At 46.8% G+C, this 26,444-nt stretch overlaps 1 protein-coding gene across 3 annotated transcripts in view; it reads right to left on the minus strand.

Annotated features, from left to right (window-relative positions):
* Positions 1-1,707: 1,707 nt before the first annotated feature.
* The window catches only part of smarcd1 (SWI/SNF related, matrix associated, actin dependent regulator of chromatin, subfamily d, member 1), a 46,144-nt gene continuing 21,407 nt past the window's right edge, over positions 1,708-26,444 (minus strand). The window contains exons 8-13 of one of the 3 annotated variants that reach the window (XM_033015664.1): positions 23,174-23,335; positions 18,443-18,540; positions 17,197-17,332; positions 15,681-15,803; positions 10,898-10,999; positions 6,576-9,769 (exon numbers count right to left, since the gene is read on the minus strand). In XM_033015664.1, coding sequence (XP_032871555.1) covers positions 9,716-9,769; positions 10,898-10,999; positions 15,681-15,803; positions 17,197-17,332; positions 18,443-18,540; positions 23,174-23,335 — 675 coding nt within the window. In that variant the 3' untranslated portion in view covers positions 6,576-9,715. Of the gene's footprint in view, positions 1,885-6,575; positions 9,770-10,897; positions 11,000-15,680; positions 15,804-17,196; positions 17,333-18,442; positions 18,541-23,173; positions 23,336-26,444 lie in introns of those variants that run through there. The other 2 variants (XM_033015666.1, XM_033015667.1) reach the window with 2 other exon arrangements.

Consider the following 26,444-nt stretch of genomic DNA (forward strand, 5'->3'; position numbering starts at 1 on the left):
AAAATTCCATCTTGTCATCTGTCTCGAGATTCTACATTCCGCAGTTTCTACTTATAGTCACGGCGGTGCAGCGGTAGAGTTGTCGCCGTACAGCAAAACGCAGTGCTGGAGACCCGGGTTCCATCCCGACTACGGGCGCTGTCTGTACGGAGTTTGTACGTTCTCCCCGTGGGTTTTCTCCGAGATCTTCGGTTTCCTCCCACATTCCAAAGACGTACAGGTTTGTAGGTTAATTAGCTGTGGTATAAAATGTAACAATTGTCCAGTATAAAATTGTCCAACTTCCAGTAGAGTCACTGGTGGACTCTTCAAGGTACAAGGTACAAGCTCTTATCCTGAGGTCCCTCCACTTCATATTTCTGTTTCTCACTCTCTCTACCAGTTGGTCGGCACGGTGGTGCAGCGGTAGAGTTGCTGCCTCACAGCGCCAGTGACCAGGGTTCCATCCTGACTACGGGCGCTGTCTGAACGGAGTTTGCACGTTCTCCCCGTGAACTCCGATCTCCTCCCCCACTCCAAAGACGTGCAGGTTTGCAGGTTAATTGGCTTGGTATCAATGTAAATTGTGCCCAGTGTGTGTAGGATAGTGTTAGTGTGCGGGGATCGCTGGTCGGCGCGGACTCGGTGGGCCGAAGGGCCTGTTTCCGTGCTGTTAAGTCTCCAACGTCTACTCTTACTCAGATCCATAACGTACCTACGGAGTTGTGCGATACCCTCTCTCACTGCTCCCTCTCTGTGGTTCCTCCTTCTCTCCGTACAGACAGCACCCGTGGTCGAATCTGGGTCTCTGGCGCTGTGAGGCAGCGTAGTAATCAAGAACCTGTCAATTTCCGCTTAAAAATACTCAATGTCTTGGCCTCCACCGCCACCTGTGCAATGAATTGCACAGATTCACCCTCTGGCTAAAGAAATTCCTCCTCATCTCCTTCCTAATGTCCCTGTCCCACTTAGGCAACTGCAGGTCGCCACATGTTCGCGGGTGGTTGCCGGGGAGTCGCCTTCATAGTCGTGAGGAGTTCCCGCATTCTGGGAACGAGTCGCGGCCTCATTATGGTCACCGCGGATTTTTCAACACGTTGAAAAATTAGCGGCGATTGGAATGAAGCCGCCACGGAGAGTAGCGAGAATTCTCGTGCCGTGGGTGGGTCGCCAGGAGGTCAAAGGTTCTCTTAGGTTCTTGTAGCCCGTGCTGACCGGTGAATTTCATTGGCTCATTGGGAAAACCAAACGTAAGCAGTAGTTTTCAGAACCAAGGATAACCGACCGGTAATGTTAATGTCCGCCGAGCTTCACAGCCGTGTATCTCTGGTTTCTTAAAAGTTATCTCCTCTCCTTCTCCCCCTCCCCCTTTTAAAGGACTTCCCGTACACCGTGCTTTAGCCGTCTTAATTACAGCGCCAACCTTCCTGTTCATCGCGGTGTGTGTCTGTATCACCTTGGCTTTGCTCCATGTGAATTTCACTCAGGCAGCGGTCCCCCCGCTTCCCCTGTCCCCCACCTGCATAACTGGCTGGTGAAGGAAGCGATGTGTGTGTGTGTGTGTTTATGTGAGTGTGAATGCGCTAGTGTGTGTGTGTGTGTATTTATGAGTGTTTGTGTGAGTGTGAGTGCGCTAGTGTGTGTGTGTGCGTGTGTGTTTGTGCGCGCGTGCGTGCGTGACGTTGGTCGCTGAGAAGGATTGAGTAACCCTGGAAAATTGATCATATTCGCTCACGCCCAAGTTGAGCGGCACTCACCAGCCCCCCGTTTTCGTGCTGCGTGTTAATAATTTCGGAGAGTTTGCGGCAGTCCACCGTCTCTTCAAACACCCACGTTGTAACGGCTTTGTCAAACCTCTCATTTCCCGCCGTGTTCTCTGCGACAATTTTCCCGACGTCTGGTTCTCTGGGGAAGGCAAGGGGAGGGAATAAAGTTGTCAGAAGATGGCACAAACGTATGGAGAAGGATAACGGCTAGCCTTGATATTCAATCCCAGAAGTAACTGCTGAAGTATGGCCTTTGTTGTCATCAGTGAGTGGTAATAAAAGAGACATATGTGTAGTCAAAGAGAAGCATTGGTCATGCCACGGAATCTTTTATGTGTGTGTGTGGGGGCGGATGGAGGGAGTTTCTAGGAGGCTACTTTCAGGCAGCAATGGACTTGGGCCCCAATATCCCTCTGCACATCAATGCTGTTCAGTACTGCCAGTAACTGGGGAAACAAGGAAGAAAGGAGGCATCACAGGACGGTTTGGGAACAGCTCCATCCGAGAATTGTGGACAGTTGCAGCCCAGACCCTCACACAAACCAACCTCCCTTCCATCGACTCCACCTACACCTCACGCTGCCTCTGCAAGGCCAGCAGCATCATCAAGGACCAGTCTCACCCTCTTCTCCCATCAGGCAATGTGGTGTCCAAAATTGCAGCAGGATCTGGCTCGATTGGCCAGGTGGGCGGAGGAATGGTTGATGGAATTTAATACAGAGATGTGTGTGAGGTGTTACATTTTGGGACGTCGAACAAGGGCAGGACCGACACAGTGAATGGTCGGCCTCTGGGTAGTGTTGTAGAGCAGAGGGATCTAGGAGTACAGGTGCATGGTTCCTTGAAGGTGGAGTCGCAGGTAGATAAGGTGGTCAAAAAGGCTTTTGGCACTTTGGCCTTCACCAGTCAGAGTATTGAGTATAGAAGTTGGGTGGTCAGTTGTAGAAGACATTGGTGAGGACGCACTTAGAGTATTGTGTATTGTTTTGGTCACCCAGTCACAGGAAAGATATTGTCAAGCTGGAAAGGGTACAAAGAAGATTTACGAGGATGTTGCCAGGACTAGAGGGTGTGAGCTATAGGGAGAGGTTGAGCAGGCTGGGTCTCTATTCCATGGAGCGCAGGAGGATGAGGGATGATCTTATAGAGGTGTATAAAATCATGAGGGGAATAGATCGGGTAGACGACAGAGTCTCTTGCCCAGAGTAGGGGAATCGAGGACCAGAGGACATAGGTTTAAGGAGGGGGGGGGGGGGGGAAGATTTAATAGGAATCTGAGGGGTACGTTTTTCCACACAGAGGGTGGTGGGTGTATGGAACGAGCTGCCAGAGGAGGTAGTTGAGGCAGGTACTATCACAACGTTTAAGAAACAGTTAGACAGGTACATGGATAGGACAGGTTTAGAGGGATATGGACCAAACGCTGGTAGGCGGGACTAGTGTAGATGGTCAGCATGGGCAAGTTGGGCCAAAGGGCCTATTTCTGTGCTGTTAGTTCAGAGGAACAACGTGAAAACAGGCCCTTCAGCCCACCAACCATTTCCAGACCACCTCTTCTCCCCGTACTGAGTTGAGGAGTCCACACCGAGCAGCAATCGCCCCGTACACTAGCTCTATCCAACACACAAGCGACGATTTACAGAAGCCAATTAAAAGCAACAAACCTGCACGTCTTTGGGCTGTGTTGGAAACCGGAGCACCCGGAGAAAGCCCACGCAGGTCACGGGGAGAACGCACAATCGGCGTACAGACAGTATCTGCGGTCGGGATCGAACCCGGATCTCTGGCGCTGTGAGGCGATTGCGCCACCCAAATGATCCGTGCGATGTCCACAGAATTGACGCTGTTTTTTGCTAGCACTGTGGAGTCGAGCTGGCTTTGATGACTATAGCACCCCCACATCCAAGTGGTGAGCCTCTTTGTTGCGCTGAAAAACCCAGTGCGGAATGTTCGAAAAATGGCATAAAATTGTAGTGTAATATGCCCCTGTCCCACTTAGGAAACCTGAACGGAAACCTCTGGAGACTTTGCGCCCCACCCAAGGTTTCCGTGCGGTTCCCGGAGGTTTTTGTCAGTCTCCCTACCCGCTTCCACTACCTGCAACCTCCGGCAACCACCTGCAACCTCCGGGAACTGCACGGAAACCTTGGGTGGGGCGCAAAGTCTCCAGAGGTTTCCGTTCAGGTTCCCTAAGTGGGACAGGGGCATAACACACCTTAGGGCTGCCGCAGAGTGAAGGAAAAAGGCTCCAGACAAAATAATTGGGCGCTTTTGCCTGAGCTGAATGAACACTTTCCCTGCAGGACTATGAACATGGCCATTCAAGTCCTGAGAGGCGCAACATCTATATTTGCAGGACTTCTGGTGACTAATTGGCCGCTATTCTGCGATGTTCAGGATAGGCAGCGTGATGAACACATGCTTAGCTTTATACGTTGCAAAGACAATGTCAAAAACAAGTTTTCGGCGAGCGCAGGCAGCTTTTTGGAGACCAGTAAGAATCAAAATTAAGCCATGGTAGACAAAAGTGCTGGAGAAACTCAGCGGGTGCAGCAGCATCTATGGAGCGAAGGAAATAGGTAACGTTTCGGGCCGAAACACGAAGGAAATAGGTAACATTTCGGGCCGAATCCCGAAGGAAATAGTCAACGTTTCGGGCCGAAACCCAAAGGGTTTCGGCCCGAAACGTTGCCTATTTCCTTCGCTCATAGATGCTGCTGCACCCGCTGAGTTCCTCCAGCACTTTTGTCTCCCTTCGATTTTCCAGCATCTGCAGTTCCTTCTTAAACAAAATTAAGCCATACCTAGCGATTTTCTTTTTTGCAATCAAGCTGCCAGGTTCAATGTGCAGTCAGCATGTGTGGCTGGCTCGAAGGGCCGAAGGGCCGAATGGCCTCCTCCTGCACCTATTTTCCATGTGTGCTTTCTACTGCCTGTATTGACAGCCCAGAGTGTGCAGATGGTGAACGGGTTTGGTTAGACGAGTGATATAGCAGCACTTGGAGTCCAAGACCCCTTCGCTCGCCTGTCAGAGTTAAAACAATTTTCTCTCATGTATTTGCAAAGTTGAGGTCGCTAATGGCCAAATTGTTTTGGACCAGAGAGTAACGGGGAATAAAAGATAGACACAAAGTGCTGGAGTAAAGAGCCTGTCCCACGAGCATGCGGCAAGCGCGACCAAACCGGAAGCGGGGGCCGCGCGGAGGTAGAGTGATCCCGCACGTTTAAAAAAATAAATAAAGTTGACGTGAAGTTCGAGCGAAGTCCGCGGGAAGTTCGCGCTAGGCGTATGCTGTCAAGCCGCTGCGTATGACGGCCTCAATGCGGCTGCGGGCCGGCAGGCCGTTGCCGCGTGGAATTTTTTGGACAGTGTCAGTATGTCGGAACCCCGCGCGATGTCGGGACCAGCTCCGCACAACTCCATACGGCTCCGGCGATCGAAGTGGGACCGGCCCCGCGAGGCCGTACGGCTCAAGCGACCACGTTAGGTCGCGCTTGCCACGTGCAGTCGCAGGCTCGTGGGACAGGCCCTTAACAGGCGCCATCTCTGGAGAGAAGGAATGGGTGACCTTTCGTCTCGACCTGAAACGTCACCCATTCCTCCTCTCCACAGATGCTGCCTGACCCGCTGAGTTACTCCAGCACTCTGTGAAACGTCACCTATCCATGTTCTCCACAGATGCTGCCTGACCCGCTGAGTTACTCCAGCACTCTGTGAAACGTCACCTATCCATGTTCTCCACAGATGCTGCCTGACCCGCTGAGTTACTCCAGCACTCTGTGAAACGTCACCTATCCATGTTCTCCACAGATGCTGCCTGACCCGCTGAGTTACTCCAGCACTCTGTGAAACGTCACCTATCCATGTTCGCCACAGATGCTGCCTGACCCGCTGAGTTACTCCAGCACTCTGTGAAACGTCACCTATCCATGTTCTCCACAGATGCTGCCTGACCCGCTGAGTTACTCCAGCACTCTGTGCCTATCTTCAGCTGAAACCAGCATCTGCAGTTCCTTCCGACACATGGTGGGGAAATAAAACTCCATATTTTGCGCCGCAGATTTCAAATGACTCATTTGCCTCAGTCATGCAGAGAATCCATTGCAGTGTTCGTGGCTGCTTTGCTTGTCTACAATATATCAACTGGATTTATTGTGGGTCATTAAACATGTAAACAAACAAAATCGCCCATTTCATTCAGATCAGTATGTTTTGTAAAGATGTATTTAACATACAGGCCGATAGTGTCAAAATCGGGTTGGAACCAAACGCCTACACATGTTTAGTTGACTGAGGCTTTGGCCCACCGCAGGATATCAATCACCCGTTCAAGCCTGTTCAATTCTCAGCTATTTTTTTCCCATGGATGACATAGCTGAGAGAAATGTAATTTAGAGATACAGCATAGAAACAGGCCCTTTGGCCCCGACCCACACACATTCGTTCTGTGTTTTCCCACGTTCTGTGTTCTCATCCATTCTACACACTAGTGGCAATTTATAAAGGGCCAAATCACAGGGAGAACGTGCACACTCCACACAGACAGGAACAACACTGTCGCCGGTACAGCACTGAATGGTTCAGACTTCGGAAGTGGCTAGAATTTGACAAAACCCAGTCCTTTCCTGGTGCAGCAGGCAACCATACAGACTGCGTTAGATCCGAAGTTGTGAGTCAATCAGCAAGTGATATTTAAAATAAATCTGAAATATAAACTAAGTCACCTTACATGGAACAAAATAGTGAATGTGCCGTAAGATGCTACAGATGTGGCACATATTCTACAACACTAAATGCAAACGGTCACTGCAATAAACCAGACAGTGGTATTCTGTGTTGAAGGTTTTATTAAAACTGAGTGACACATACAAGCATAGAGTATAAAAATGGTCCCTCAAAATATTACTCAGTAAAAATACAGCTTCTTGCAGCGTAACTGCGAAGGTTCAACTGCTTCTATTGGTGACTATTCCCATCCTAACCACAGTCAACATGTGAAGAGGTAGCTAACTGGAATAACACAGGCCCACCAGCACCGAAGCAATACAGATCAGACTTATGCCGTCAAACACACGGCTCCCGCCCGCCTCAAACATCCTTTCAGCTTAAGTATCGAATAGCAGCATCATCGAGGAAAAAGCTTTCACTGTCTTTGGAAGCATAACGGATTCATTTACAGCTGTGATTCCCAGCTAGGCAGTTCTTGAAGAAGAAAGCCAAGTGTCATAGCTTTTGGTCCCTCCTATGGTAGTCTGAACGATCTGCCCCCCTCCGACCCTTTCAAATGCTTCAAGTTATGATGTTGTGGATGTTGGCATGGTCCCTTTTCAAATCAATGACTCAGCAGCAAGCCTAGATGTGGAACACTGAGTCGGTGCTCCACAAGTGACTCGGACTAATTCTGTCTTTCTTTCCTCCACCCTGGAGGCCTAGAGGCCGAGCTCAGGACCCCAAGCCCTGCTGTGAAGAAACCAGCAAATGAATGTGGGACTTTGTTGTTCATGCATGGCTTAATGATCTCACGGCAGGGGAGCAGTAATCCCAGTGACTTCCCTGGGATAACCGCACACCGCCCACGCTATTTCGGAGTTGCATTTTAAATCTTTCATTCGCTTCGAAGAGAAAATGTGAACCTTGGATTTCAAGAGGGGGAAATTTCAAAGATTGCCTGGACTTTTCAGTTTATTTTAGTTGAGAGGTACAGCGCGGAAACAGGCCCTTCGGCCCATCGAGTCCGCGCCGACCACTGATCCCTGCACACGAACACTATCCTACACACACACACTAGGGACAATTTACAATCTTTACAGAAGCCAATTAATCTACAACCCTGCACGTTTTGGGGAGGAGACCGGAGCTGCTGGAGAAAACCCACGCAGGTCCCGGGGAGAACGTGCAAACTCCGCACAGACAGCACCATTAGTCCGGATTGAACCTGGGTCTCTGGTGCTGTGAGGCGGAAGTCCTACCACTGCGGCACTGTGCATAACGGATTAGCGTGTCAACAGCGCCTGCTGAACCTGCTGTCACTCCCACACCAAGGACACAACGCTGTTCTCTTCTCACTCGGGTTAAAAATCGTACATTTAAAAAAAATTTTTTTTTTATAAACAAAACTTTTTTGGGCCTGCTTTGAATCACTGATCACAGGCACTGTCCAACTTCTTAGCCAGCTGGTTCCCACCTGAAAACCTGGCTACTACATGTCAGAGAGTCCCTTAGAGTGGATGCAACGCCGTTGACAGCTGACATGCGATAATGTAGATGCATGCCGCTGTTCAAACTCCAGGAATTTGCTCCACTTACTCTCCCAACTCATTGTTTTGTTTTAAAAAGGGCATGGCAGGCTCGACTTTTGTACATTTGAGAGATTGGCATCGACTCTTTCCAAATTGAAAAGCAGAATCAAGTTGTAACGAGCTTGTGTCAAGGCCTCAGAATTAAACTTGGCGATAATAACATGGCTGACATGCAGAGGGCTCACACACACACAAGATGCTGCAATGCTCGGGAATGGGAGGGAGCGTGTATCAGTTTATCACTACTTCAGTTTAAGAAACTAATTAACCTTTTTAAATCACTACAAAATATTGACTCCTATGAAGATTCAGTCCAACTGTTGCAGTTTTCTAGTGGACTGGTTTCCCCTTACATGTAAGGCAGAGGTAAGACACAGCAAGGACAAATCTTGAGTGACCATGCCTTGAAAGGTCCCCAAAACAAAATAAATTGTGCTACAATTCGTACTGTCACCTTTCAGTAGAATTGTACTGAGTTCTATTAAGACTAATACAAAGTACAAGGAAGAATACCAGGGTATGTACAGTACACACTAACCTTCAATAGGTATTAAACAATACATGAACAAGGCAACATACATAATACCTTTCGAAATGCATCGGACAAAGCAACTAGAATCAGCTGGTCACTTTTTCAATTAGAATTGTACACAACACTTTTTGCCGTCTAAAGCCAGACACATTTATCCCTTCATTTCTGGCCTTAAAACTTCTGATAGGAGCCAAAAACAACAAAGTAAAATACGAACAATACATTCAACCCAGTATGTAAAGCCGCACTGGAGTGATTTTTAAAGTCATTCACTAATTTGAGAGGAAAAAAAAACCTAAGTTAAACGTGTAACTTGTTACTTGTCAAAATTAACAAGATAAATTTCAAAGCATAGAAAGTGAAAACAGAACATATGCAGATTAGAGGGTAGCCTGAAAGCAACATGACAGAATCAACTGTAAACAGTGGGATTAATTCGTTTTTTTACTCTGAAGCTAGTTTTTTTTTTTAATATATAAAGGATTTTTCTAAAAAAAAAATGCAGTAAACACTGCAACCTAACATGGCCCCAGCAGCTGGCAAGTGGCATTAAGGGGGCAAATAAAAGAGGCACTGTCCTGCCTTCAGGCAGGCACCAATACTGCTGCAAACATCACCACTCTGATTTTCAGAAGCACTCCATTGTTTGTGGTCCTTTGAGGGTGGGTGAGAAGTAGCTGATAATCATCAAAATACTCCCTCACTTCTAACACAAAGCCTCTTAGGTACAAAAAAAATCACAACAAAAGCTAATCAGTTATCCGATCTAGAATGCTAATATATCGCTATTAGTAGTAGTACTAGGTCGTTTAAATATAACTTTATGTAGCTACTGAGGTCAACCAATTGTGGCTTATACTTCCCTAAATATAGATATAATAAGCTAACTTTACTTCCTAATCCTATGCTCTTTTCTAAAGGGGACATGTCAGTTGTAATAAAAGGTAGCAAAGAACACTTCTGGAGTACAAGGGCTATGTGGTGATTTATTTTGTGCAAGTGATGCATGTAGGTACTACAGCTTAGACACTGTAACAGAAATCTTTGTGCATATATAAAACTGTGTTCAACCTTGAACTCAGACATCTTGTGTCAACCTGGCGACACACACACGCGGGGATGAGGCCACGGATTTTTTTTATGTATTGCGGATGCCGAGGGCTTGTTCAAGCTCCTGTCTCCGTTGCTGCACCTGAAACGAGAGAGAGACGGGAGAGAAAACGTTAGGGCCAAGACACGGTGAAGGAAAGAACACACAATGCTGGTCTCCCAGCAAACAGATACAGTGCGCCACAATGTTCTTCTTCTGGAATGATTGCTGGGTGAGGAGAGCACTGTCAAATTTGGCCCACTTAGAGGATACACAAGACCCCAAATGAGAGTTCTGGAGAAAGCAGGGAGAGCATGAAATGGCGGCCAGCCCGACAAAGAATCCAAGTGTAAGCAGTTCTTCACTGATCTCCCTGTGGCTCAGCACTTCAACTCCCCCTCCCATTCCGAATCCGACCTTTCTGTCCTGGGCCTCCTCCATGGCCACAGTGAGCACCACCGGAAATTGAAGGAGCAGCACCTCATATTCCGCTTGGGCAGTCTGCACCCTAGCGGCATAAACATTGAATTCTCCAATTTCCAGTAGCTCTTGCTGTCTCCTCCCCTTCTCAGCTCTCCCTCAGCCCTCGGGCTCCTCCTCTTCCTTTCTCCTTTCTTCTCCCCACCATCCCCCCCCCCCCCCCCCCCCCCCCCCACCCTACATCAGTCTGAAGAAGGGTTTCGGCCCGAAACGTTGCCTATGTCCTTTGCTCCATAGATGCTGCCGCACCCGCTGAGTTTCTCCAACACTTTTGTCCACCACTCTTCTAGCTTTCTTTCTCCCCACCCCTGCAGTCTGAAGAAGGGTCTTGACCCTGCAGACTTTATAGAGATACAGCGCGGAAACAGGCCCTTCGGCCCACTGAGTCAACACTGACCAGTGATCCCCGCACACTAACACTATCCTACACACTAGGGACAATGTACAACTTTACAGAAGCCAATGAACCTGCAGACCTGCATGTCTTTGGAGTGTTGGAGGAAGCCGGACCACCCGGAGAAATCCCACATGGTCACGGGGAGAACGTACAAACTCTGTACATACAGCGCCTGTAATCTTGATGGAACCCGGGTCTCTGGCATTGTGAGGCAGCAACTCTACCGCTGCGCTACTCTAAATATCTACTGTCTATATTCTTCCAGAGATGTTGCCCGACCCAATGCAAGTTGTGTTACATAAACTGGAACAAAGATCTTGCCCAATGATGGACTGGTCTTGTTATATTCTTACCTTAGAATAGAAGTATCTGCAGACAGCCTCTTGAGCCCATGGCTGGAAGTAGAACTCTGCTCTGCGCTCTTCCTCTGGGTTTCCTACCACATCAGTCATAGACTACAATACAAAATATCAAAAGTGACTGGAACAGACAGATGCAAGAGAAAAATAAATGGTGTCGAAGGTCCCCAAGATTCTCATGGGGCCACGTTCATTTGCTATCAAAATGGCTGGGGTTGGAGGGCTCACTGGCAATTGCATTTTGCATTTCATTTAGCGCAGTACAGAATCACAGGGCAACGGAGGTTATACCAGCAGGCACAAAAGCAGGGTGAACCATCAAACCAGACTGGGACAAAGCCATGTGGTGTTTACGTTGCAGATGAAAGCTACTTTCCTAGTACCTCATGCTGCAGAACAGAGCAAAATTTGCAAATGCTGCAAGGTGACATGTTGCAAGGCCACAAAAGTGAAGCACTTTTCCAAAATTGGATCTGGGGCGAATTCAAGAAATCACACAAGGGAAAACACAGATGAAAATCAAGATGGGATTAACTGCCTTACAATAATTAGATAGATAGATAGATAGATAGGATCGTAGAATTAGGATTCGGCCATTCAATCCTCACAGTCTGCCCTCACCATGTGATTAGATCATGGTTGATTTGTACCACTAGCAAAGGTTTGTACTCTTTCATCTCACAAAATCTAAGGCCTCAGCTCGTTTCACACTTCATCGCCTGCCAAGGGCTTGATTTTGCTGTGCTAGGTGTGGTGCTGTTTTACATGCGTTTAGCACCACCATGCTTCACAATACAATTTGTTCACAAGGTGCACTTTAGTGGTTGTTTTTTGCGTTGCATTTGCATTGCCTAGTCAAGCATTGAAAGGCAACCACACAATGTGGGATTCAGGCACGTGTAATTTGTGGGGGGGGGAAGGTAGAGGCTTCCTCCTCTCAAAGGTCAACGAGGTAGGGTGCTTAAAAGAACGCAGCAGCTTGGTTTAATGGTGCTCTTCCTTGACAACCCCCCCCACCCCCCAAATTTATCAGCCAAAAAAGCCGGGAGCTTGTGCTTTAATCTCTGAATTCAGGACATCAAAGATGCTAAAACAGACTGCATTTTCAACCACAACCTCTTATCTGCCGGGGATATTTCCACTGTGTCAAACTCTTATGGAAATCCCCCTGTCATTTTAAATGGGGCATGGAAGGTGCATGGCAAAAAAGCACATTGTGTGGAGTAACTCAGCGGGTCAGGCAGCATCTGTGGAGAACATGGATAGGTGACGTTTCACAGAGTGCTGGAGTAACTCAGCGGGTCAGGCAGCATCTGTGGAGAACATGGATAGGTGACGTTTCACAGAGTGCTGGAGTAACTCAGCGGGTCAGGCAGCATCTGTGGAGAACATGGATAGGTGACGTTTCACAGAGTGCTGGAGTAACTCAGCGGGTCAGGCAGCATCTGTGGAGAACATGGATAGGTGACGTTTCACAGAGTGCTGGAGTAACTCAGCGGGTCAGGCAACATCTGTGGAGAACATGGATAGGTGACGTTTCGGGTCAGGACCCTTCTTCAGATTTTAGTATGTATAGGCATAGTACTAGGCCTGTTTCCATGCTGTATGTCTAAACTAAATAAATCTTGAAGTAAAATTCTCAATAAAGACTAAGGGATGTGGATATGTGAAATTAACATTGTGACTGAGAACCCCATAAACTAGGATCTTAATATGCAAAAGTACAGACTGTAAAATACAGCAATGGAAACATTGTGAATTTTGTCACAGCCGGACGTGGGCAGCTTGGGAACAATGGAAAATACAGGGATATGAGGAAATAGGCTGGATGGGAGACTTGGGACATCTAGGGAATGATCATGTGGAAGTGTTCAATTTTGTGTTAAAGGTTTAAGGGGATACAAACAAAAGATCTTTTTAGTTGGTACAATGCAGCATAAATTTAGGATTAGTCAAGTATGAATGGGGAAGTTAAAAGGAACAATTTCCATACGGAGGGTTGGGAATGTGCATCACTGCAACTGGGAATACCCTGCAGTCAATCGCAGTTTTGAGAGCAGGATGATGTAAAGGGCCTGTCCCACTTACGCGACCTTTACAGGAGACTGCCGCCACCCGCGAAAGGTTGCCGAAATTTTCAACATGTTGAAAATTCAGCGGCAACCAGAAAGACGCTACGACTCTTTGGAGACCTCTCACGAGGTCTCCAAAGAGTCGTAGCGTCTTTCTGGTTGCCGCTGAATTTTCAACATGTTGAAAATTTCGGCGACCTTTCACGGGTCTGTGTTCCCGCTGGTCGCCGCTGAATTGTCAACATGTTGAAAATTTCGACCACGTATCACGGGTGCTGGCAGTCGCCTGTAAAGGTCGCATAAGTGGGACAGGGCCTTTAGAGGAATGAAGTTATTAAACTTGCAAGGAAAAGAGCAGACGCTGGTTGATAACTGTGGAGTGCGAACACAGGCAATTATACGAAGTAGCCTCCCTTGGAGCTGATTTCCTGTAGCAATAATCCCTTTGACCGCCCAATTGCTTTGAGCATTTCACAGACCGGGGATTTCCCATGGAAACTAATGTTCAGCTTGCTGGCCCTGTGAAGTGTGTTACCGAGGGAAAGCTCGATATGCTGCTGACTGTCCACAGGCAAGTTCCACTATTGTAAAATCCAGCCTCAAAGTATCTATTTGAATGACTCGTGTGCCCTTGGTGCCAATCACTCTTACCATTTACTGCAAAGCCTCTGGCTGTGAAAACATACACCGACCGCTCTGCTCACCATTACAGCCCAGCAGTGCGTAAAGAAAGCATTATTCTGCGCCTTGCTGACCAGAGGACAACTCAAAGTGCTTTATCGCCCAATTGGTTACCTTTGAAATGCAATCACTTTTGCAAGTGAAGAAAATACATCGGCCTATTTGCGCACAGCAAGGTCCCAAGCAAGGAGATAAATCAGCAGATTTTTTTTTAAATAAACGAGAGGGAGAAATATTATTAGCCAGGATAGCTTTGCTGCCTTTCTTGTCAGCAATATTTGTGGGCAAGTGTTTTATCCATGCCTCTGGTTATTGTGTTCAAACAAAAACAAAGGCTCGATGGAATGCAAGTGCTAAAGTTAAGGCAGGTTGAACATCTAGGCCAATGCATGCAGCTGGAATTCTGCGCCTGTTTTAAAGCTGTGTATTGTCGCATTATTGAGGCTTACTGCATCTCCTTGCACGATGGAAATCATCCATACAAATGCTCCTCTGCAATTAGTCCCAGTCGCCAGTGGTGGAGTGGAGACAGCATTACAGGACAGAGGAAGCTTATAATTCAGATGGTGCAGCAACACCATATCATGTCCACACGAGTAGCCTCCAACATAGAAATACAGCGGGGGAACAAGCAAATGACATCTGTTTGCTAACATTACAGCTAAACTAATACAGGAATATCCCACACAGCTCGGAGGTATTTCCCACTAATTTTGTCAACTCATCTGGTTACATCGTTAACGGGGACGAGAAGAGTTCCAGTGCTGTTGGTTCATTGTAAACAGCAAGCTTGGTGGATTGAATGACGTTTCCTTATTCTACACTTCCCACAAACCGATACACACAGGATAGATACAACAACGAGCAAAAATCTGGCTGCACGCAGTTCAAATAATGCCCAAATGTGTTTAAAAAAAGAAGAAAAAAAAGCAGTCGAGAATGATTGTTCAGAATGGCAGGGCAAAGTCAGGCAATAACTTGATTCCATTCAGCGCACGAGCATCTAAAAGATATACAACTTCAGTCTTGCTTTCTGAAGGAGTTATTACCCGGTTACTAGCAGAGTACAGCAGCAAGGCTGGCATTGTGCAACACGTCACTACATTGATGCCATAACCAACATACAGTATCAGGCGGATGGATGGACAAGAGACAGAGATTGGAACCATAAAATCAGAAGCCTTAGCCTCTACCCTTGAGGACGCCGCATTCTTGAAACATAATTAGCTTAGATGCCATGCAAGGAAGGAAAGCCAAGTGTCATAGCCAGTCGGAGTGTTAAAGGCAGGCACATACTTAATCACCAACATCTGTCACCGGTACATATGGCCCCTACACCCGCTTGCTCTGCACCACAACATTATGCACACTTAACTAGGCTTTTTGCATTCAGTCCTAATGGCCCTGTCCCACGGTACGAGTTCATTCCAAGAGCTCTCTCCCGAGTTTGCCCTGATTTGAACTCGGAGATTTGCGGTAATGGCTGCTCGTCGGTACTCGGGGCTCTCATGGACATTTTTCAACATGTTGAAAAATCTTCACCAGTCTTCCCGAGCTTACCTGCCGTTAGCGTTACGAGCCGCGAAGAGACGTCCCCGAGCTCCGACGTACCCGCTACGTTCATTCTCCGTGCTTACCACGAGTTTGATTTTTTTTTTAAACTCGGGAGAGCTCTTGGAATGAACTCGTACCGTGGGACAGGGTCATAAGCGTGCAATTGTGTGTCTTTTATCGTAATGGAAAATAACAAACCGATATGGAGCACTTATTCAACAACTCACTGCCAAGAGCCCAGATTGCAAATGCAATATATTGGATCAAAAATATTCACGTGCCACCTGATACATTTTGAATTCAATGCCACATAATAAATACCAATTGTAAGTAGTAAGGAACTTTCAATACTGCATGCTGAAACTTGGAAGTATCTTTTACAAGTTATATTCCTGAATGCAGTGCAAAATATGTTTAAAATATCCGGCCTAAAGAGGCACTCAACATGGACACAGTGATAAAATACATACCTTCAGGTCACGACACTGCGACTGCAGCCAGTCATTGATAAAGCCCTGTGGATCTCTGGCAAAACTCAGCATGAACTCTCGCTGTGTCTTCAGCTGGTTAATAGTCTCGATTGTTTCATGAATCTGTGAGAGTAAAACATCAAGATTATTCAGTGTGTAGAAACAAAGAACTGCAGAAGCTGGTTTATACCAAACACAAGCACAGAGTGCTGGAGTAACTCAGCGTGTCTGACGGCATTTCGGGAGAAAAAGTCTGAAGAAGGGTCCCGACCTGAAACGCCACCCGTCCTTTACCTCCAGAGATGCAGCCTAACCTGCGGAGTTATACCAGGACTTTGTGTCTAATGCCCCCGTCCCACTTTAGGAAACCTGAACGGAAACCACTGGAGACTTTGCGCCCCACCCAAGGTTTCCGTGCGGTTCCCGGAGGTTGCAGGCGGTTGCCGGAGGTTGCAGGTAGTGGAAGCAGGTAGGGAGACTGACAAAAACCTCCGGGAACCGCACGGAAACCTTGGGTGGGGCGCAAAGTCTCCAGAGGTTTCCGTTCGGGTTTCCTAAATGGGACAGGGGCATAAGCACGATTATTCAGTTTAAATATGGAAGCGTCACAGAAGTCTACCCTCTGGGAAAACATAACGTTAAGATGCCATTTTGCAACTGACAAAAAAAAATCGTAGTTGCATGTTATTCAGTTTGATAAGTAAAAAATAGACCACTCATTTTTTGGGGCAAATCTTAATCTGCATTGTTTTAAACCATGCAAACCACTCAAGAACCTACAACCTGCAGACTGAGTCCATTTAAGAGCTTCGTCAATAATGGCCATCTCACCTGAATAAGGCAAACAAAAAGAATGTCACTGTACCTAGGTACATGTGGCAATAAAGTACCGTTGAACCACGTGGGCGGCACAGCGGCAGAGTTGCTGCATTTATGCCCCCGTCCCACTTAGGAAACCTGAACGGAAACCTCTGGAGACTTTGCGCCCCACCCAAGGTTTCCGTGCGGTTCCCGGAGGTTGCAGGTGGTTGCCGGAGGTTGCAGGTAGTGGAAGCAGGTAGGGAGACTGACAAAAACCTCCGGGAACCTTGGGTGGGGCGCAAAGTCTCCAGAGGTTTCCTAAGTGGGACAGGGGCGTTTAGTGTCCTGGGGTCGCCGGTCGGCGCGGATTCGGTGGGCCGAAGGGCCTGTTTCCACGTTGTATCTCAAAACTAAACACAGTATTTAAGTGCTCACACTGGATTTCCTCTGCTGAGATTGCAGCCATTTGCGCAGAATCGCAAATGTCCCCTTGGTTATAGAAGTTCCCAGCTAAGGTAGGCAAAAGTGCTGGAGAAACTCAGCGGGTGCTGCAGCATCTATGGAGCGAAGGAAATAGGCAACGTTTCGGCCCGAAACGTTGCCTATTTCCTTCGCTCCATAGATGCTGCTGCACCCGCTGAGTTTCTCCAGCACTTTTGTCTACCTTTGATTTTCCAGCATGTGCAGTTCCTTCTTAAACAGTTTCCCAGCTAACCTTATTATCCAGAGCAGCAATCTCCTGCTGGCTTGCAGTGGAGAGGAGAAAGGAATTCATCTGAGTCTTCAGCGTGTCATCCACCTCTACGTCAATATCGTAACAAGCAGTCTTCTTCTGGTCATTTGGGTCCACACTGAAAGGAAAGGTTTATACGAGGGGACAAGAATTATATGCATGTCAGCTACCTTTAAGTTGGGTCACATCGAGTAGACTGATTGAATTGAATTGAATCCATTTTATTACAAGGAATTTGCCTTTGACTTGCTCGCAAGCAAGTCAAAGAGTCAAATCAAGGTAGTTTTAATCTCATGTGTCCCAGATAGGACAATGAAATTCTTACTTGTTGCAGCACAGCAGAATAAGTAAACATAATACAGAACGGGAGATACAAGTTTAGTGTGTCTATAGACCATATAGGAGACAATTAAAAATCGATTCCACAGTCAAAAAGGCACAACAGAGGATGTACTTCCTGCGGCAGCTGAGGAAGCACAATCTGCCACAGGCAATGATGGTCCAATTCCACACGGCCATCGTAGAGTCTGTCCTCACCTTCTCCATCATGGTCTGGTTTGGCTCAGCCACCAAGCACGACACCTGGAGGCTGCAGCGAATCGTCCGATCAGCAGAGAAGGTTATTGGCTGCAACCTTCCCTCCATTGACGAACTGTACACTGCAAGGGCCAGGAAGCGAGCGGGCAAGATCACCTCTGACCCCTCTCACCCTGGCCACAAACTCTTTGAATCACTTCCCTCTGGAAGGCAACTCCAGACTATCAAAGCTGCCACACCCAGACATAAAAACAGTTTTTATCCACGAGCAGTTGCTCTACTCAACAGCCAAAAGTCTGTAGCCTCCCTTTGATCTGGTATTTTGCTGGTTCACATGCTTGATCAATGGTGTTTTATCATTAATGTTTTATTATTATTAATGTTTAGTGTTTTCTGAGTCATTCGTAACTGTCACTGTATGTCATGTTGTTATTTGTGGGCGGAGCACCAGGGCAAACTCCTTGTATGTGAATACTTGGCCAATAAACGCACTTACTTATCATGTATCTGTACACTGTAAATGGTTCGACTGTAATCGTGTATTGTCTTTCCGCTGACAGGATAGCACGCAACAAAAGCTTTTCACTGTACCTCGGTACACGTGACAATAAACTAAACTGACTTTTACAGACTTCAAAATGATATGAAGTTTGAATTCCTTGTCGGCAGGTTGGACCTTGGCAACACTCACCTGATAATATGGTTGATGATGATTGGCTCAGGGGGCATCAGCAGAGCATGCAATCTTTGAGGGATTTCTGAGAACTTCATTCTTTGACATTCAAAGATCTGCAAGCAAAGAGCCACATTCAATGGGCAAAGCATCCTAGTTTCAAATAAAACCTGCAATATCACTTTTCCAATTTGTAAACCCCCCCCCCCCCCCCCCACTAAATCCAAATATAATTTGGCACTCAAGACCAAATGATACCACAGGAAGTTGTACAGGGTCTTGGTGAGACCACACCTGGAGTATTGCGTACAGTTTTGGTCTCCTAATCTGAGGAAAGACATTCTTCCCATAGAGGGAGTACAGAGAAGGTTCACCAGACTGATTCCTGGGATGGCAGGACTTTCATATGAAGAAAGACTGGATAGACTCGGCTTGTACACGCTAGAATTCAGAGGATTGAGGGGGGATCTTATAGAAACTTACAAAATTCTTAAGGGGTTGGACAGGCTAGATGCAGGAAGATTATTCCCAATGTTGGGGAAGTCCAGAACTAGGGGTCACAGTTTAAGGATAAGAGGGAAGTCTTTTAGGACCGAGATGAGAAAATCATTTTTTACACAGAGTGGTGAATCTGTGGAATTCTCTGCCACAGAAGGTAGTTGAGGCCAGTTCATTGGCTATATTTAAGAGGGAGTTAGATGTGACCCTTGTGGCTAAAGGGATCAGGGGGTATGGAGAGAAGGCAGGGATGGGATACTGAGTTGGATGATCAGCCATGATCATATCGAATGGCGGTGCAGGCTCAAAGGGCCGAATGGCCTACTCCTGCACCTATTTTCTACGTTTTTATGTTTCTATGGAAATCGTCAATCAAACCGCCCATCGTCACTGCTATTGGCAGGTGTCATTGACAGCAACTTCAAGTTATAACTGCTATTATAAAGAAAGCACATCAGCACCTCTACTTCCTGAGAAGATTACGGAGAGTTGGTATGACAAGGAGGACTCTCTCGAACTTCTACAGGTGCACAGTAGAGAGCATGCTGACCGGTTGCATCGTGGCTTGGTTCGGCAACTTGAGCGCCCAGGAGCGAAAAAGACCACATAAAGTAGTAAACACTGCCCAGTCCATCATCGGCTCTGACCTCCCCACCATCGAGGGGTTCTATCGCAGTCGCTGCCTCAAAAAGGCTGGCAGTATCATCAAAGACCCACAACATCCTGGCCACACACTCATCTCCCCGCTACCTTCAGGTAGAAGGTACAGGCGCCTGAAGACTGCAACAACCAGGTTCAGGAATAGCTACTTCCCCACAGCCATCAGGCTATTGAACTCAACTCAAACAAAACTCTGAACATTAATAGCCCATTATCAGATTATTTGCACTTTATCTGTTCATGTGTGTATATATTTATACAATGGTATATGGACACACTGATCTGTTCTGTATTCATGCCGTCTATATTCTGTTGTGCTGAAGCAAAGCAAGAATGTCATTGTCCTATCTGGGACACATGACAATAAACTCTCTTGAATCTTGATCCGTGTGGGTTTTCTCCCTCTCCTCCCCTCCCTCATCAGGCAGGAGGTACAGACGTTTGAGACATCCACCTCCAGATTCAGGAACAGTTTCTACGCAGCAGCTATCAGGCAACTTAACCGCTCTAATATCAGCTAGAGCCTGACCTCCCATCTACCTCATTGGAGACTCTTGACTCTCGTTAGTCGGATTTTACAGGACTTTAGTTTAGCCGCCCAGCGATCGCCGCACACTAATGCCGGTCCCACTTAGGAAACCTGAACGGAAACCTCTGGAGACTTTGCTCCCCACCCAAGGTTTCCGTGCGGTTCCCGGAGGTTGCAGGTAGTGGAAGCAGGTAGGGAGACTGACAAAAACCTCCGGGAACCGCAAAGAAACCTTGGGTGGGGCGCAAAGTCTCCAGAGGTTTCCTAAGTGGGACAGGGGCATTACACTATCCTGCACACACCAGGGACAATTTACAATTACACCAAGCCAATTAACCTTCAAACCTCCAAAGACGTACAGGTTTGTAGGTTAATTGGCTTGGTGGTAATGCCCTCCATAATGTTTGGGACAAAGGCCCATCATTTATTTATTTGCCTCTGTATTCCACAATTTGAGATTTGTAATAGAAAAAAAAAAAATCACATGTGGTTAAAGTTCACATTGTCTGAAGAAGGGTCGAGACCCAAAACGTCATCTATTCCTTTGCTCCAGAGATGCTGCCTCACCCGCTGAGTTTCTCCAGCATTTCTGTCTACCTCAGATTTAATTAAAGGCCATTTTGATACATTTTAGTTTCACCATGTAGCTGTGGCTATACTTGAACATGATCTGAGATTGAAATACAATTTCAGGCTCAGATAACGCGAGTAAAAATGGTAGTAAGAGGGAATTAATTGTTTCAAGCATTTCAATATTGTATTGGATGTGGGAAAGCATCTGTCAAACTCATTTGACATTTCAGCATTAGCCGGCAGATGATCATTTTGTAAAAAACAATTATGCCCTAAACTATTAGGACAATCATCTCCATCTCTTGATTGTCACTTGGAAAGAAGAAGAACTGCAGGAAAAAGGCAGAGGAGTAGACACATTGATCTCATTTTTAGAGAGACAGCATGGAAACAGGCCCTTCGGCCCACGCTGACCTGCTAGTTCTATCCCACACACTAGGGAAAATTTACAGAAAGCAATTAACCTGCACATCTTTGTGATGTGGGTGGAAACTGGAAGCCCTGCGGAAAGCCCACACGGTCACAGGGAGAACGTGCAAACTCCACACAGACAGCACACAGGTGTCCTGCGCTCTAAGGTAGTAACTCTACCAGTGTGCCACCCGATTCTTACAGCACTACAGACTTCCACCACTTCAAACAGCAACACACGTCTCATCACAACTTTGCAGGAAATGCGGACAGGTAACGAATAATGTTTCTCACAGAGTGGTGAGTCTGTGGAATTCTCTGCCTCGGAGGGCGGTGGAGGCAGGTTCTCTGGATGCTTTCAAGGGAGAGCTAGATAGGGCTCTTAAAAATAGCGGAGTCAGGGGATATGGGGAGAAGGCAGAAACTGGGTACTGATTGGGGATGATCAGCCATGATCACATTGAATGGCAGTGCTGGCTCGAAGGGCCGAATGGCCTACTCCTGCACCTATTGTCTATTGTCGATTGAGTACCTATGCCTGTCTTGAGGCAAGACCACAGAGATAAATAAAAGCATAGTTGTGATCTGTGATCAATACGATAAAAACTGCATGCATTTTTATTCTTCTGCAGAATGCCACATGAGTAACAATAGACATTTATAATAGCATCACTCAGCACTAGTTAAAACCAAAATCCTGTTTTTACTCCATTTGGGAAAAAAATACTATGGTTTACTGCAGGGGAATACAAACTGCAGCCAAGACATAACAGTCCCACGTGATTCGGCATCTGAGCTGCCAAACAGCGTGCCCTATGGTGCTTGTACAATACATTTGGCAGTCTATCTTGCTTGAAATCATTCACTTGGAGCCGAGTATAATTGAACACATTTCAAATAAGAACATCTCTTGACATCTATAACCAGAGATACAGGGGAATTAACAGCACATACGTAAGCAGCTCCCAAAGGCTAAAAGTCCCCTGTGTTACCAACTATAAATCTCGACATATGATGAGTGTTTGAAGGCACTGGGCCTGTATTCACTGAATTTTAGAAGGACAACGTCCCAGCTACACTAGTCCCACCTGCCTGTGTTTCGCCCTGATCTCTCCAATATGTTCCTAACTAACTTTCTTAAACGTTAGGATAGTTCCCAGCCTCAACCACCTCCTCTGGCAGCTCGTTCCATACACTCACAACCCTTTGTTTGAAGAAGTTACCCCTCAGATTTCTATTAAATCTTTCCCCCTTCACCTTGAACCTATGTCCTCTGGTCCTCGATTCCCCGACTCTGGGCAAGAGACTCTGTGCATCTACCCGATCTATTCCTCTCATGATTTTTTACATCTCTATAAGATCACCCCTCATCCTCCTGCGCTCCAAGGAATAGAGACCCAGCCTACTCAACCTCTCCCTAAAGCTCACACCCTCTAGTCCCGGCAACATCTTCGTAAATCTTTTCTGGACCCTTTCAGGCTTGACAATATCTTTCCTATAACACGGTGCCCAGAACTGAACACAATATTCTAAATGCGGTCTCACCAATGTCTTATAGAACAGCATCATGACCTCCCAACTTCTATACTCAATACTCTGACTGATGAAGGCCAATGTGCCAAAAGCCTTTTTGACCACCTTATCTACCTGCATCTCGACCTTCAAGAAACCATGTACCTGTACTCCTAGATCCCTCTGCTCTACAACACTACCCAGAGGCCTACTATTTACTGTGTAGGTCCTGTCCTTGTTAGATGTCCCCAAATGGAATAGATCGGGCAGATGCAAAGAGTCTCTTGCCCAGAGGAGGTGCCCAGAACTGAACACAATTGTAAGGGTGTTAAAAGGTTATGGGGAGAAGGCAGGAGAATGGGGTTGACGGATAGATCAGCCATGATTGAAGTAGACTAGATGGGCCGATTAGCCAAATTCTGCTCCTCTTACTTATGAACTGATGAAGAGAACTGTCAAACCTTCCTTCAACAAACTAATGTGGAAGCTGCAAGCGGTATCACTGACGTTCAAACAATATCTAGATCATTTATTAACCTGTGGGCAACTAGCATTCCAAGAATTACCTGTTGGAGGTATTTGTCACAGTTGATGAACTCGCGTTCATGGGAATCCTGCAGCTTGTGAGTTTTAATGTACTGCCAGAGAGCCTGGATGATAACAGGCCGAGTCTGAGTGTGGATGCCCAGCAGGCGTGCCAATCGAGGGTCCAGTTTAAACTGGGGTGGCTGCAAAAAAAAGAGAAAAATAAATCACTATACATATTCAGCACAAAACCCACCAGAGTATTGTGTTCCGTTCTGGGCACCATGTTATAGGAAACATATTGTCAATCTGGAAAGGGTGCAGATACACAAGGATGTTGCCAGGACTAGAGGGCCTGAGCTACAGGGAGAGGTTGAGCAGGCTGGGACTCTATGCCTTGGGGCGCAGAAGGACGAGGGGTGATCTTGTAGAGGTGTACAGAATCATGAGAGGAAAGAATCGGGTAGATGCGCAGAGTAGGGGGATCGAGAACCAGAGGACATAGGTTTGAGGCGAGAGGAGAAAGATTTAATTGGGGCGACCTTTTCACGCAAAGCATGGTAGGTGTGTAGAACGAGCTGCCGGTGGACGTAGTTGAGACAGGAACTATCGCAACATTTAAGAAAGAGTTTTTAGGTACATAGATGGGGTAGGTTTAGAGGGATAGGGACCAAACGTAGGCAGGTGAGATGAGTGTAGGTGGGACATGTTGGCCGGTGTGGGCAAGTTGGGCAAGTGTGAGTTTCCACGCTGTATCACTCTATGACTCCTTAAATGCCTTTCAAGCATCTGATCAACCTCATATACAGGTTTTTCTGACAGACAGGATATTGTGATGTGAAGATCATGCATTTGCTGCCACCATGAGGTTGAATGAGTATAGAAGTTGGGATGTAATGTTAAAATCGTACAAGGCATTGGTGAGGCCAATTTTGGAGTATGGTGTACAATTTTGGTCGCCTAATTATAGGAAGGATGTCAACAAAATAGAGAGAGTACAGAGGAGATTTACTAGAATGTTGCCTGGGTTTCAGCAACTAAGTTACAGAGAAAGGTTGAACAAGTTAGGGCTTTATTCTTTGGAGCGCAGAAGGTTAAGGGGGGACTTGATAGAGGTTTTTAAAATGATGAGAGGGATAGACAGAGTTGACGTGGAAAAGCTTTTCCCACTGAGAGTAGGGAAGATTCAAACAAGGGGACATGACTTGAGAATTAAGGGACAGAAGTTTAGGGGTAACATGAGGGGGAACTTCTTTACTCAGAGAGTGGTGGCTGTGTGGAATGAGCTTCCAGTGAAGGTGGTGGAGGCAGGTTCGTTTTTATCATTTAAAAATAAATTGGATAGTTATATGGATGGGAAAGGAATGGAGGGTTATGGTCTGAGCGCAGGTATATGGGACTAGGGGAGATTATGTGTTCGGCACGGACTAGAAGGGTCAAGATGGCCTGTTTCCGTGCTGTAATTGTTATATGTTTATTATATGGTTAATTCAAGTCACTGCCACTGTCCAAAGATTGCAAAAACAAATCAACGTTGCTTGAAATAAACGAATGCGCAAGCAGTCGGGCCTTTAACAATGGAGACAAGGTTCGGAATTGGCCCAGATAGCCAATGATGTTTAGTAATTCTCCACAAGGTGTGCGTTCTGAGGTAGCACATTACATCTCGCTGCTGCTTACTGCCTGGCCAGAGCTGCCATCTCAGCAAGCAGTACAATGATGAAGTGCTGCAGGCAGAGGGCTCCTGTTTACTGATTAATCTCTGTCGCTTCCACCTTGGTGGCAATTTCACTTTGCCGATTGTGGGCTTTTATTGGGGGGGTTTGTCATTTTCAGAGACTACTATCTAGAGAAAGGTCAAATGATAATCGAATGGAGAACAGAGCCCCGAACTTTGCCCAAAAGCCAACAAGGTTTGCTCAAAAGGGCCGACTGTGAACAAAAGCGCAAGAATTATAAATTCTGAAGCATTCCCAGATTTAGTGGTACCTGAAATTTTAGCCGGGGCATGGCTATCAGTAGGAAGACATTGCAGATGCTGGTTTAAACCGAAGATAGACACGGAATGCTGGAGGAACTCAGCGGGTCAGGCAGCGTCTCTGGAGAAAAGGAAGAGGTGACGTTTCGGGCCGAGACCCTTCTTCAGTCTGAAGAAGGGTCTCGGCCCGAAACATAACCTCTTCCTTTTCTCCAGAGGCGCTGTCTGACCTGCTGAGCCACTCCAGGATTTTGTGTCTATCATGGTAATCAGTTGTCGGCTGCTCTGTCAATACATCAAACTTTAATCTCCAATTTTCATCTGTCCATTTAGGTCCACTGGTGCCGTTTCAACCGCTGAATTCCTCCAGCAGTTTTTTTTTTAGCTGCAATGTTCTCTTGTTGTCAAGGTCTTTACTCATCCTGGCTTTGTGCAGACTTTCATTGCTTTACCAAATCTTACATTGCCCATGGACTTGTGTGTAAGTTAACACAGCAAGCAGTGGTAGAATATTAGAAAAAGGGCAGCACACGGTGGTTCGATCCTGACTACGGGTGCTGTCTGTGTGGAGTTTGTACGTTCTCCCCGTGACCTGCGTGGGTTTACTCCGGGTGCTCCGGTTTCCTCCCACGCCCAGGTTTGTAGGTTAATAAGCTTCCGCAAATTGTACCTAATGTGCAGGATAGAACTAGTGTGGAGGGATCGCTGGTCGGCGCGGACTTGGTGGGCCACAGGGCCTGTTTATCCGCACTGTATCCCGAAAACTAAGGACTGCAGTGATTCAAGACAAAGGCTCGCCCGCTACCTCCTCACGGTACAACCAGTGATGCCAACAGTGCCCAGCTTCTCTAAACGAATACAACAGGGGCAATGGATTGGACTGGAAAGAGCTGGTGATGGCTTGAACGAGCACAGAAAACCTGAAGGTACACAAAAATGCTGGAGAAACTCAGCGGGTGCAGCAGCATCTATGGAGCGAAGGAAATAGGCGACGTTTCGGGACGAAACCCTGAAGGAAATAGGCAACGTTTCGGGCCGAAACCCGGAAGGGTTTCGACCCGAAACGTTACCTATTTCCTTCGCTCCATAGATGCTGCTGCACCCGCTGAGTTTCTCCAGCATTTTTGTGTACCTTCGATTTTCCAGCATCTGCAGTTCCTTCTTGAACACAGAAAACCTGATCCTGTTTACCCTTGTTGTCGAATCAAGTATGGCATGAGCAGGTAGGTGGGACTCGTGTAGATGGGGCATGTTGGATGGTGTGCACAAGTTAGGCCGAAGGGCCTGTTTCCACGCTAGATGACTCCATGGCTCCCCCCCTGGCTATCTTATTT

This window comes from Amblyraja radiata, chromosome 46, assembly GCF_010909765.2.
Source record: "Amblyraja radiata isolate CabotCenter1 chromosome 46, sAmbRad1.1.pri, whole genome shotgun sequence".
In the NCBI taxonomy this organism is placed as follows: domain Eukaryota; kingdom Metazoa; phylum Chordata; class Chondrichthyes; order Rajiformes; family Rajidae; genus Amblyraja; species Amblyraja radiata.